The sequence below is a fragment of the Nomia melanderi genome, chromosome 1 (assembly GCF_051020985.1).
Source record: "Nomia melanderi isolate GNS246 chromosome 1, iyNomMela1, whole genome shotgun sequence".
Lineage (NCBI taxonomy): Eukaryota > Metazoa > Arthropoda > Insecta > Hymenoptera > Halictidae > Nomia > Nomia melanderi.
The window spans coordinates 36,984,183-36,997,754 of NC_134999.1; the positions used below are offsets into that span (position 1 = coordinate 36,984,183).

General features: G+C 43.3%; 1 protein-coding gene across 2 annotated transcripts in view; it reads left to right on the forward strand.

The window, feature by feature from the left end:
- The first annotated feature begins 759 nt into the window (after window positions 1–759).
- The window catches only part of LOC116434585 (neuroendocrine convertase 1), a 35,245-nt gene continuing 22,432 nt past the window's right edge, over window positions 760–13,572 (forward strand). For both annotated transcript variants that reach the window (XM_031993125.2, XM_076368975.1), the window contains exons 1-2: window positions 760–954; window positions 1,018–1,183. In XM_031993125.2, the coding sequence (XP_031848985.2) occupies window positions 947–954; window positions 1,018–1,183 (174 nt within the window). In that variant the 5' untranslated portion in view covers window positions 760–946. The remainder of the gene's footprint in view (window positions 955–1,017; window positions 1,184–13,572) is intronic.

Sequence of the window (13,572 nt, forward strand, 5' to 3'; positions counted from 1 at the left end):
ATGATACGTGTAATACGTGTAATTTCCAATAGCACGTTGAGGTCCCCGCAAATAATAAACGGGATGCAAATGGCACCACGTTCGTGTCACCGGACGTGAAAGTGTTAATCGAAGAGACAAACTGATCAATGAAGGAAACGTTTATAGATTATACAGCATTATACAAGTGACTAATGAATAACATGGTGAAATACTTGGTGCCTTCATACATTTGTATTTGGATTTATCTTACTCGATTCACTTCTATTCTTGATTCTTAATATATTAACCTTTTAGCTACCGCGATTTGAGATTGAGTTTTTGCGCAATTACGTTAAATTAGACTATGATATGCACAACTATCGATGACGGAAGAATATTGCCGTTATAGCGACGCATCATTCAAGAAGATGATACCCCAGAAAACCACTATGGCGCATCGTAATATAAGATGACGTAAGCGAAAGCCATTGTGGCGCGTCGTATCAAAGAGGTTAATCTTCTATGCGATATTTTTATAGTCTCCTTAGATGTCCACGGGTTTTACAGGTATCTCATTATCATGCCCATTAATTGCAGAGTGTAACTAGAGACAAATCGCAAGAGTAATGGAAAGCAAGAGAGACATCAATCTTCATAGTCTCAGCGTTCGTTTAACATTATCCGTGCGAGCAACCCTCTCCCCGCGACGGACGTAGCACGGTGGGGACGGTGCGAGCCCCTCTACGGGTAAAAAGGAACATCGGGAGCTAATTGTCACACGCTGGCCGATCACTTGTCACTCGGTATCCAATAGTCGTAGCGCGAGCTCTATTCCGGGGATCGTTCTTCCAATCACGCGCCACGAGAATCGCGTCGAACGGAATCTATTTTCAGAGATAACGATGCTAAGAGTGTGAAATCTGCACAGAGAGGATATTTATTGTATCGTTGAAGCTCGTTCGATCGAATCTAGGAAATCCGATCGATGTCCAGGTACGTGAAACGCGTATGAGAGGCGTCGGTGGCGTATCAGTGAAGTGAACTCCTTGTTCGCAGTGAATATTTTTGGCTCGCCGTTTCCTGGCTCCTCGTGAACGGACTCGCGGCCGTCCACGCGGGACATCGTGGCGATCGTCGCGAAGAATGGGTCGTCAGGCTCGAGGGCGGGCCTCGAGTTTCGTCGCTCTTGGCCCTGCAGTCTGGTTACAGGCATCTTGGACCGGTGAGTGGTCGTTTCCCCGGAATTCAATGGAGAAAATCATTGACGGTCTGTACGTGTTTGCCAACACTGGAACTACCGTACCAGTCGGAATCACTGGTTTCGAGTTTTTTGTTTAGCAATTATTGATACCTTCGGAGCATTGAATGTTCGAAATGATTTTGAAAATAGTTTCATTTGGGTACTATAATGGATGCCTGAAGAAACTGACGATAATCTATTGTTACAGTTTTTATAGGAATTGCATAGTAATCGTATTAAATGCTCGGTAGTTCTAGTGTTAAGTGTCCACTTTGAGGTAAAGAACTTGTGACGATCACTTGTGGTAAGTTAATTACGAAAGTTTGAGGAATTTGAGACTAGTACTATACTTATTAACTGGAACTATCGATTATTTAATAGGATAATCTCTATAAACATTGCAAGAATAGATATCAATGCGAACACAGTCGAAACTAGTCATTTTGACGTAGTGTTAAGGGAATTCAGACAGTCGTAGTCAGACTTGCTCTCAATAGAACAGATCAGTGACGGTAGGATTTAATGTAACGAATTTACTGAAATCAGTAGCGACGGATGCTTGTTTTTAAGGGAATTCAGACAGTCATAGACAGACAGTCGGTGAAAGTAAAGAAACGCTGAAATGACGGTGCTTTAACCCTTTGGACTCGAAAAATTTATCACTAGAAATATTCTATTTATTTTTATGAGATATAGATAACATTTTTTAAAACTAACTTAACGAGGAATCTATTCACAAAATAAGGAGAACAATGATACTTTATTTCCACATTTCACGTATCGACAGACTCAAGACTTAATGTTAAATACGAAATTTTACAATTTCGATGCACCGATCGAGTGGCGACTGAGAGGCACCTTTCGAGTGCAAAGGGTTAAATTGTATATTGAAATTGATTAAATTCAGTCGACGATAGCAGAGTTGAAAATAACCGTGAAAAGAGTTGGCCAACATTTTCGACTTACTGCTGACTGCGCCGCGTAGATCCTCGGGGCGCGGAATGTTCGCCGGTAACCCCGGGGATAAGTTTGTCAACGTTACATACAGCCACCGCGAACAGAAGCACCGCGAGACGCAATTAAAACTTGAACAACTGCTTAATAAGTTATTGTTAGCCACTTGTGCAACGTCCAATTCGAGTTTAACTCCAGCCAGAGCATCCGCGGTATTGTTACTTAACTTTCGTGTTTATCTCAGACGAGAGTAAAGGCGAGCGAAGTTCACCCCGCCGGGCTCGAGAGTGAACAGAAGGAAATATACCGTCGCGGAAAGGAAAATTTCACGAGAAACCGTCGCGTCAATTGGAATACTAATTTTTCCCGGTAGGGATCCCAATGAAAAGCCGAAGTTCACTGGAACGGAAGACAGGCGAGGTGGCCGAACGAACGGAGGCGGCAAGAGTGCCCGCCGGATTAGAATTTGAATGTCAGCCGTGTTTAATTAACATTTTAATAAGAGGCTCGCCCTACACCATATGCCATGCCCGACGAGGTGTTTCCATGTCTGATAATCCACGTCGAGTCACTCTAATCTCAAGTGTTCGTTAAACAAGCCGGCGGGAAGCGTCCGGTCGATTTCAGGCGTGACGCAAACACGAATCGCCGAGCGTACTGTTTCCATGGAACACCACGGATCCGTGTTCTTGCGCCGGAAAACGGAGCGCAGGACGAAAAATCGAACCACCGTCGCCAGGGAGAGCAATCGCTTGGATTGCGAATCTGTCACGAATCGTTTGCGTTAATCTCGCTTGTATATTCCCTCTGAAAGAATTCATTTAGCTCCGATGAATCGTTTAAAATAATTTAACAATCGCAATTTAACAAAAGAACTCGCATTCGAAGCGGTGGCAGAAAGTTCATACGATTCCCCTAAAATAAAACGTGCAATTAGCAATATTACAATACTATAATCTCATACCACCAATATTACATCAACTCCTAGTATTAATAATACATTAACATTATTCAACCGCTACCATCGCACAATAATATAATACTCTCCGCACACGAAACACCGGTTTAACTCCATCGATTCTCCGATCGGAACACGACTAAAACACCATCGGGAGGAAGGTTGAAAAGCGAGGGTTCACGGGGGTGGCTCGATATCTTTGACCAACGGTTCTCTCGCGACTCGATCTCCAGGCGGAACTCGTTTTGCAAAGTGCACGAGCCGCCACGGGAAGGAGGAGAGGGAAAGAGGGAAAGATCCGGCCGATCTAAGGTGAATCTCGGGGTTGGAGGACGCAGCGAGAGAATGGCTGGAACGAGCGATCAAATGGTTCGTGAGGCTTGCTTACCGAGATAATCTCTTTGCAACGATCCGTGCGCCCCGAGGAAGCGATTCGGCCGCAGTTTTTCGAGCGGGTTGCACGGTACATTCACGTCCCACGCTGGATCTAGCCCCCGAACGCTCGAGATACGTTTACGCTCTCGCGCAGATTTACCGAGCCGGGGCGGGCGGCCTTAGAAAAATGTACGGGACTCGCCGTTCAAAGAATCGAAAGGGGGAGGGGAAGGTCGGAGAAGGGCCGGAGGAGAATTCCTACCGGCGGGCACCTCTTTCCGAGAGCATTTCGCCGGGGCCACAAAGCGGAAACTCCTACCGGGGAAATTGAGACGCGACCGTGATCTTCGAATAACGATGAATTCCTGTCCGACGTGTCGCCTCGTGTTTTTCCAAGAGGGAAACCGACGCCGAGGGTTGTCCCCAGATAGGGCGGGACTCGTGAATTAAGCTGGATCCTTGCTTTCTCCTCGCAGGGGCATGGAAACTTTCGAATCCCTCAGCGATTTTCAGTGAAATTATACTCGGAGTTTTCCCTTTCTCCGGCATTCTTATCCTTTCTATTTTGTAATCGAATAAATTCGAGTGACTGTACTAGAGATAAGAATTATGTGTACGATCTACACCTATTCTACATTAACCCTTTGCGGAAGATTCTTCGAAACATACAAAACCTTCAACATATGAAGCTAAATTACATATCAACTGTTTAAACACTTGCCTACAATGACGAGTGAGACTCATGATGAAGATTTCTAGAGTAATTTAACAACAATCGATGTTATTCATTACCCACGGATCAAAGCAAACAACTATTCTGCTATTATCATTGTATTATCTTTAAATGAAATTTTCACCTGAAGTAGAATGGAAAATTTGGTCGCATTTCTTCCAAATTGTCGATAGTAAAATGGTACATAAGCTTAGTGGCGAAAGGAAATAGTATCCAAGGGGTTAATTAATAGAATTCAAAGGAAACTACGTTCTGATCTCTTGCTATTCGACTGATTAAATCATCGAGTTCGTCTTCGAAATACGAACGTTCCATCTTACCGAAATGCCGACATCTGTCCGCAAAGGGTTAACCCTTTGCACTCGAGAGGTGACCTCAATCACCACTTGATTTGACACAGTAAAACTGTAGAATATGATATTTAATGTTAACACGTTGAATACTGTGGGAGTCACCGGTGACCTCAACCAAATCGAATTACTATAATTCATTCCACTAAACGATGATTATTTCAAAATTTTCTATATTAAAAACCTGTAATAATAACAACGTAATTCAATGGCATAAATTGATGTTACATTATTTTCATTTTCTATATTTCTCGGCAAAATCGTGCGGCAGTCAACGTGTCAAACTCTGTATAATGCCTCGATACGTGAAACATTGGAATAAAACAGCTTCCTGAATGTACTGGTGATTTCTCTTCGAATTAGTCTCAAAGAACATCGTCTCCCTAAAGAAATGTTAAACATTTCTAATAAAAAACATCCAAATGCAAAGGGTCAATCTATTCAAACGAGAACTTTCAACGAACTTCCAAAGAGAATCAGTACTTCTACAGTACTTCTACAATAAAAACTGTCCAAACGAAACCCAAAAATCGCGCGGAGTCAATAGATTAGTATGCCAGGAACAAATATCAGGATGCATTTGAATAGGTTCCATTCGAAAGGTAACGATCCTGAGGAATTCCAGGAGTACTAACGAGAGGAGCGCGGCCGTTATCGTCGCGATTGCCGTGACCGCTTTGGTGCGTAGGGGAGTGACGCGTGTTTTCAGAACATCAGCCGAGGCATAATTACGCGAGCGGCTCGGCTGCTCTCCTTTTTCAACGGTTTCACCTGGCCGAGCTCCCCCGGCGTCCGAGCCGACGCGCTTCCACGGTTCGCAGAGCTGCATTCCCCCCCTGAATGCGACTGGCGCAGTTGCAGCTGCACAGGGAGCCTCGCGGCCGACCGCAATCCGCGCCGGCCGCGATTCACCGGGGTCCCGTAGCCTCGCCCCGTATATTTCCCAGTCAGGTCGTGTAATTATTTCGTATAATTAAGCTCGCGTGGCCGGCCCCGGAAGGGTGGAACGCCCTTCCGGGGTAACACCCAGGCGGTTTTATCGCTTGACGAGTCCCGACACCGAAGATCAAGTGACCATTAAACGCTCGGCCGGCCCGCTAATGGAAAAGAAGTCTACCGGACTCGAACTGATTATGCAAACCCCTCTGGGATTTAGTAGAACCTGATTAGACGGCGCTTTAAGACTTTAATCCTTTGATTTGTGATTTCTACTTTAACCCTCTGCGAACGAACGTAGACGTTACGAGATGAAATTTTCATATTTCGAAGACTAAGTCGTAAGCAAATGATTTAATTACTCGAATAGTATGTAGTTTCCTATTTTTCTGTTGTTAGCTTCACCTGTTGAGGGTTTTGCATATTTTAGAGAATCTTCGTCAGCAAAGGGTTGATCCAGCAATAGTAGAACCTGATTAGAGGGCGCTTTAAGACTTTAATCCTTTGATTTGTGATTTCTACTTCAACCCTTTGCGGACGAACGTAGACGTTACGAGATGAAATTTTCATATTTCGAAGATTAAGTCGTAATTACTCGAATAGTATGTAGTTTCCTATTTTTCTGTTGTTCAAGTGATTGATATATGATTTTGCTTCACCTGTTGAGGATTTTGAATGTTTCAGAGAATCTTCGTCAGCAAAGGGTTGATCCGTTTCGTTAGATAATTTGCCTTCTTTTGTTTGATGGGAACACCTTTCTTCTTATTGAAAGTTTGTTTTGAGAGTAGTGTATTCATGTTTTTTTAATATCGTTCAATGTTTGATAATTGTATTTAGTAGTTAGGACAACGGAAGTGTATGTTGAAGTGCTAGTGAAATGGAAATGGGTGAATAGGCTTGGTGATGATAATTTATAGTTAATTTCTGTTTTTGAAGAGAGGAAGTCTTTAGTTAAGAATTGATATAATGATTTTAGCTATGTGTTGATATTGAAATTTCCGGTAACAATCTGTCATGGTTCCTTGACATCATAGCGCTGATTAAAAAGAACATTCAAGTGCCGTCGATTTGGCAGCGGAACGTATGAGCCAGGTACAACGTAGCTCTCCAGCTACTGTCGTAAATTACAGCTAATACATCCCGTGAATTGAAACGGGGACGCGTCGGGAAGATAACTCAATCCGGAAACATTCTCTGAACGGTTTCTTACCCGCCTTGCCAAATCGTGTATCGCGATTACACGTCTCTCCGGTTTGGAACGACGCTCTTTGCAAGACGAATGATCGATTTCAATATCCAAGGACAACGAAAGTAGTTAAACATCGCTATTGTTATCATAAAATTAACCCCTTGCCGTACAATGACGAGTGAGACTCGTGATGAAGATTTCTGAATTAATTTAACCAGTTAACTGTGTTTGACGAGTATACACGCCATCGTAAAGCTTGACATGGTACTAATTCTTTCAGCGATGAATTCTTTATTTTTTCAGATAAACATATAATTCTTCGTTTTGCTTTGATCTTTCATTACAATATACTCTACGTGCATTCCTCATGCGTTCGACGAGTACACGCTCCATTTTTCAATTTTATTGCGCGGAGAACCAGAGGTTTTTCCAACTAAATTCCACAGTTAACTGGTTAACAAAAATCAGTGTTGTCCATTACCCACGGATCAAAGCGAACAACTATTTTGCTCTTATCAATGTATTATCTCCAAATGAAATTTCCACCTCAAGTAGAATGGAAAATTTTGTTGTATTTCTTACAAATTGTCGATAGTAGAATATTACAGCTTAGCAACGAAAGTGAATAGTACAAGGGGTTAAAGGAGTTATTAACCCTTAGCACTCGAAAATTTCTCACTTGAAATGCTCGATACTTTCTAACTAGATATAGACGAGACTCTTTCAAATGAATTTATTAAGAAATCACATATGAATTAGGGAACTAAAGCTATTTCCTTTCAATATTTCACGTATCGATGGTATACAAAGGTTAATGGTGAATACCAAGGTTTATAATTTTGTCGCATTTCTTACAAATTGTCTATAGTAAAATATCACAGCTTAGTAACGAAAGTAAACAGTACGCCAAGGGGTTACCAGAAAGAACTTCCCGAAAATATTCTCGAACGACAATAAAAATTCGAAACCCGGCATCGAGTCTCTTCAAGCACCGTGAAGAATTACTCTCCGGCTAATCGCTGAAAAAAGAATTACCGAGCTGTACACGATGAAAAAGCTTTCAACGGAGTTCCGGCAGGTGGAACGTTAATTACGAGTTTACGGGAAAGAATATTAACATCCGCTAAAGAGCAGAGAGAGCGGACTATTTAAGGATTAGGACGCGATACCGGCACGTTAGTGGGGCAATCTACAAAGACGTTCACGTTGAATGTGCGCCGGGTTTTTCAGGTTTCCGCCGGTAATCCGTCGTTTATTTAAGGGTACGGCGTGCCGGGCGCGCGGAAAATCCGATAAGCAAGCTGATTACCCGTAGCGAAACTTCTGAACGTCTCGGTGGCTCCGGTTTATCATACATCTTAGCGTGTGGCCCCTATATTGTAAAGGCGCGGGGTAGAGATTGCTCAATCACGGCCTGACCCCCCGGGGGCAAATTGAAATCCAGTTATCGAGGGCCTGTTGCGAAACTGTTCGAATGAATTTCCCAACATTAATTTCCTGCTCGCTCTGTTTTTTCTTTGTCCGCCGGTAGGATCGAGCCGAGCGCAATCCTATAAAAGGGGAACATTATTGGCATCGAATCAGCCCTAACCAGTTTCGCTCGCGAACAATTTCCTCGGAACTAACGCGGAAAAATTGCTCCGAGCGTCCGATATTGATATTTCATTCGGGATTCGTCGAGGAAATTGGTCAACGATTCGTAATCGCGGGAAGGCAGCGCGCGCGCGCGCGAGTACGGCGGAGCAGCGTCGCGGCAATAAACAAATTTCATCAAAATATCCGCATCCATATTCATGGCCGCGCTGAGAACGTTCGCTCATCTTTTATTCAGCGGGCGGACAATGTAACTGCGCCCTTAATACGGGCACAGATGCCGAACAGACGATTCCTTGATCTTCTTAGCGTGACGTATGACGTCTGCGAGCGATCCATTGTGATTCTCGCGGGTCGCGTTGCGTGGAACGCGATATTCTACGAATGATCATTGGAATACTCGCGTTTAGCTGGATAGAAACCGCGAGGGGATATCGTCGCGGACGAAGGGAGCTCGTTGAAAAATTTAAACAACGAACTAGCAAAGCGTTCGCGCTGCGGAAACATTTTACCGAGTTTTTTTCGAGCATTTGCATGGCCGGGAAGTTGAGCGAACTTTGTTAACGGCGCGTCGCTGTTTAAGACACGCCGAAAACGCCGCCCTTGTTTTCTGTACGGAGAATAAATAAATAATTTCCGAAACACCGACTCGCGACACTCGGCGAAGTAATAGAAAAGCGGTTAGGTTAATGAATTTAAACAATCTTTAAAGAGATTTGCATTACAGAGTCATTTGCCCCGGTGGAAGGACAATCTTCGGGCAAACTCGGAGTTTAACTAATGCATGAATAAAGAATCTTCATTATGGAATATCCTTTCTGCGTGTTCTCGAAACTTTGCTTCGCTGAAGCACGAAAACTTCGTCGGCGCTGCGTCGCTATCAAACGACACGCGAGAAGCAACCTTCCGCCTCTGTAAGAAGATTAAAACACGCTTCCCGGAGCGGTAACTATCAGACTGTGCGAAATAAATAAGAATTGTCGAAAGAATCGATTCGTTTCACCGATTTCAGCAATCGACGACGACGATTTCCACGCGGGACCGATTATTCTCAATGTTTTCGTGCTCGCCGGCAAACAGGAAGTTACAGAAACTCCGTTAGCACCGCGGGCACCGTGACTCTGACAGTTTTAGCGTCTTCCCGGTGAACGGCGGCCATTAATGACGTCCGTAAATGATCGAGGCCGTGGTCTGCCGATTCAGCTTTAGCGTTTGGCAGTAATTGAAATAAATGACGTGGGCGCCCTGCTGAACGCCATAATGAACTTGCCCCGTTACGGGGGTTGACAGATGTCACAGCGACCTGCTGCCCGCTCGCCTCGCTCGCTCGCCTTCGTTAGCCGACCGACCTTCGAAAAGCTTTAATCTTGCTCCGAGGTCGGACCTCCGATATCCGATCTCGCCGACCCGGGAAAGCCTCGATATTTCATACGGCCCGGGTCACTGTTCATTACAAGCTGGATCACGGACCGCGGTATTGTTTATTTGCACGGTGCGAGCAACTCTAGGCTACCGTGAACCGTTAGCACGAAATTCGAGTATTCGTCTGGGAACGGTAATTCCCGGGATAAATACTATTAGCTTAGAACAAGTATCCAAAACGTAACTGTTTACAACGCTCTCGAAAGCTTCGTAGTTGCCGCGCACTTCAATTCGAACGCGGCCAACGGGAATAACGAGATCCGCGCAACGGATCTTCGTGATATCGTATCGTCGAATAATTCAGGATTTTATTTCACGATTTCTGGGTGAGTTCTTTGATAACGAAGGAAGGAGTTGTTTTATGTTAATTATTGGATAGGTGTATGTATCTTTGCACTGTGTGTATCTGGAAATCGATCGTCCTTTTCTTGCAGGGAGATTATTAACCCTTTGCGGTGCGAAGTGCTCTTGGTTTCTCACTTTGAGGTTTACGTCGACGTTAATTCATTCAATTGCAGCTTAATACGACGCTCTATTTGTTTATTCAAGAATATTTGAGAGTCATTGAAATGTTACCTTTAAATGGTACGATTGTGATACTACAAATAAATATAGAAGAAATGGTTAAAACAGGTAGAGATAGCAATAAAATAGAATGTCTGACTCGTCATAGGACTGCTATGGGTTAATGATAAATTAATGGGACGGAAGTAATGAATTCGATATTTCATTATTAACGCGTTGACCTCGGTGAACACCGATTTACCTTGAAAACGATTAGAATAGGGAAACTGATGTATCAAAATGTTTAGTTACATAGGTAGCTAAATAATAATCTAACTGAAGACGATACGAAATCGTTGCTAATTGATTCTAATAGAATTTACAATTGTTATGACGCGACAAGTAACGTCAGGCGAGACGCTGTGAATTCTAGTGACAGTGAACGCGTCAACTGACCGGGTTCCCGATGACGGATTTATTTCCGTCCCTCCGGAAGCAAGATTGATGCGTGACGACGTTATTATTGGCCCGCGACGAGCATGAATTTCCCGCGGAGCGATATTGCCGCGTAATCAGGCACTAGTTTACGCGCACACTTACGAGTAGCGCCGCGTGTCAGCCACATAATTCCGGTACATAACATAATCGATGCAGCACTAATAGGTTCAAGAGTTAAGTGAGATCGAGTGCATGAAACTAGTCGGGACCCCTCCTCCCTTTGACCAAATTCACGTGACGCTGGTTACGGCGTTGATTTCAATTAAAACTTTGACTTTGACGTCCCGGGCTTGACGTGGCATAGTTCCAAAGATTGCCCTTACTGATTCAATTTTCGGCGCATTACACGTCCGCTGTGTGCGCTCGCTGTGCAAACAACGAGCACATTTCGTAACCCGCTCCCTACCGGCTCCCGTGAAATAAGATCTCTTTCGATAAGGCTCGATTAGAGATAATCGCTCTCGCGGAGGCGATAGGCTCCTTCGTTTAGAGTTGATTTAGAAGGTAGAGCTCGTAGAGATATCTAGTTCAAATGCGAGGGTTGTAATTGTGTTCTACAGGACGTTTGGGACGATTCTGTCAGGAATTTATTGCAAATTATTTTGACTGTACTAATACCTATAGCAACTGTTAATAGTTTATGTCTGTATAATGAAGATATCTATAATTAACACTAGATTCACTGACATTTACTGTACAGTTTGTTCTATTGTTAGAAAAATCCGTTCATTTAGGTCTTGGAAATTAGAGGTTTAAGAGTAAACAATTAGAACACATGTTCGTATACCTTAATAATAATCGACCCAAACATTTACCAAATAATGCTCATAAAATTCAATACAAGTCAAATTGACAAATCTAGTGTTTGTCTTCTCTAGAGAATATAGTAATTAGTAATACAATAATATATCAGTAATAACACCTAACAGACAGTAATTTTAACCGGTTAACTGTGTTTGACGAGTATACACGTCATCGTAAAGCTACACGCTACTAATTCTTTCAGCGATGAATTCTTTATTTCCTCACATAAACATCTAATCCTTTTTTGTTTCGCTTTGATCTTTCATTAAAATATATTCTACATGCATTCCTCATGCGTTCGACGAATTCGTTGCTCCATTTTTATTTTATTGCACGCAAAAAGAGAGGTTTTTCCTAAATTCCACAGTTAACTGATTAATACGAAGAGAAACCTTATAGATAGACGAGGCGAGAGGTTAAATAATAATGTTCACGTTCAAAACTGACGATACTTAACGCGAGTGTCTTCCAGCTTCCAGCGAAGCGTCTGGCAACGCAAGAGGCACGGTAAATTCCGGAAATTTCATAGAGCCTGTACGGGGGTCGCGTCATTAGGCTCCCTCGCGCGATAATCGCTTGTGTATCGTTTAACGTCGTTGCGGTTTCCAACTGGGAACGCTCCGCCGAGCAACGGCTAGGTGCGTGCTTCACGGGATTACGCGTCGCCTGCCACTTGCGGACGGTGAATTCAATTATATACATTGAATTCGGCGCTCCCGGCCGCGCGAACGGTCGCAGAACGCGCGCGCCGATACCGGAACAGCCGCTCGTTTACACGTCGATCCGCGCAGACCGTCTGAACGATAATAATGCCGTTGCTCTGTGCAGACGCGCGGAGGAAACAATCTCTCGGATGGAAACGAATCCGGGGGAGCGTGAGGATAAATAATGCGCGGCGTGTTCGCCGGCCGGAGTCGTAAAAATTGCAGCTGCGGCTCTTTCCACGGTGAAATAGATACTTGGAATATTAGCGAATTCATGGTGTAATTTGCATAGCGGCGCAACGATGTTTGCGATTTATCGGAGCAGTTTAAGTAGAGGCGATATTTGCGGGAGTTTGAAACTAACTGGTTATTACACGTCCGAAGAATAGAAATATTCATCATTTCGTTGTGGGAAATCGATGAACTGGATGCTTTTGCTAGACGAATTGTGAAAGGTACTCTCGTGAGAAGTAATTCGGTTTAGTTAACGCTAGATTTACTGACGTTTATCACTCTTAGACTACTTGTTCATATAGATGGAAATTAGTCTATCGAGAGCGGAGAATATATGAATAATTGAAGATTTTCTGGTGAAGATTTTCAACATGATTCAAGAAATATATATATCATTCAGTTCATTCGAATGCAAAGTAAATATTATTCCTCTGTAATTAACTATTATACTTAAAAGATAATATAAGCGCAACATATGCTTAGAATTTTTCTATTTTTCAAATAAATTATTAACGACAAAGTGGCCGTATCGATCAGAGTTGTAAAAGAGATCATAGGCCAAGGGGTTGAATCGTTACGAAATGATGCTTAACCCTTTGCGGTCCGAAGTGCTCTTGGTTTCTCACTTCGTGATTCACGTCGACGTTAGTTCATTCAATTGCAGCTTAATATGACGCTCTATTTATTTATTAAAGAATATTTGGGAGTCATTGAAGCGTTACCTTTAAATGGTACAATTGTAATACTACAAATAAATATAGGAAAAACTGTTAAAAGAGGTAGAGGTTGCAATTGTCTGACTCGACGTAAGACTGCTAAGGGTTAAAATATTCGATTTCCAACAAATTCATTAGTCTAGTATCAATCCAACACGAAACATTGAAGGAATATTACACGCACGGTAATTGCGACAATTGAAGCAGCGAGACGCAGCTGTTCGCGAGCAACTGTACACCGTGAACCTCCGGGCGCAGTAACTCCGACGCGAACACGTGAAAACGTGCCCTTGTTCCGCAGAGGATGTAGACGTTAGGATTTTCATTGGAATCTGACGACGCCTGCGGGAGCTTACTGCCGCGGGATTACCAGAGACAGTTGGAAATCCGATCAAAACAAA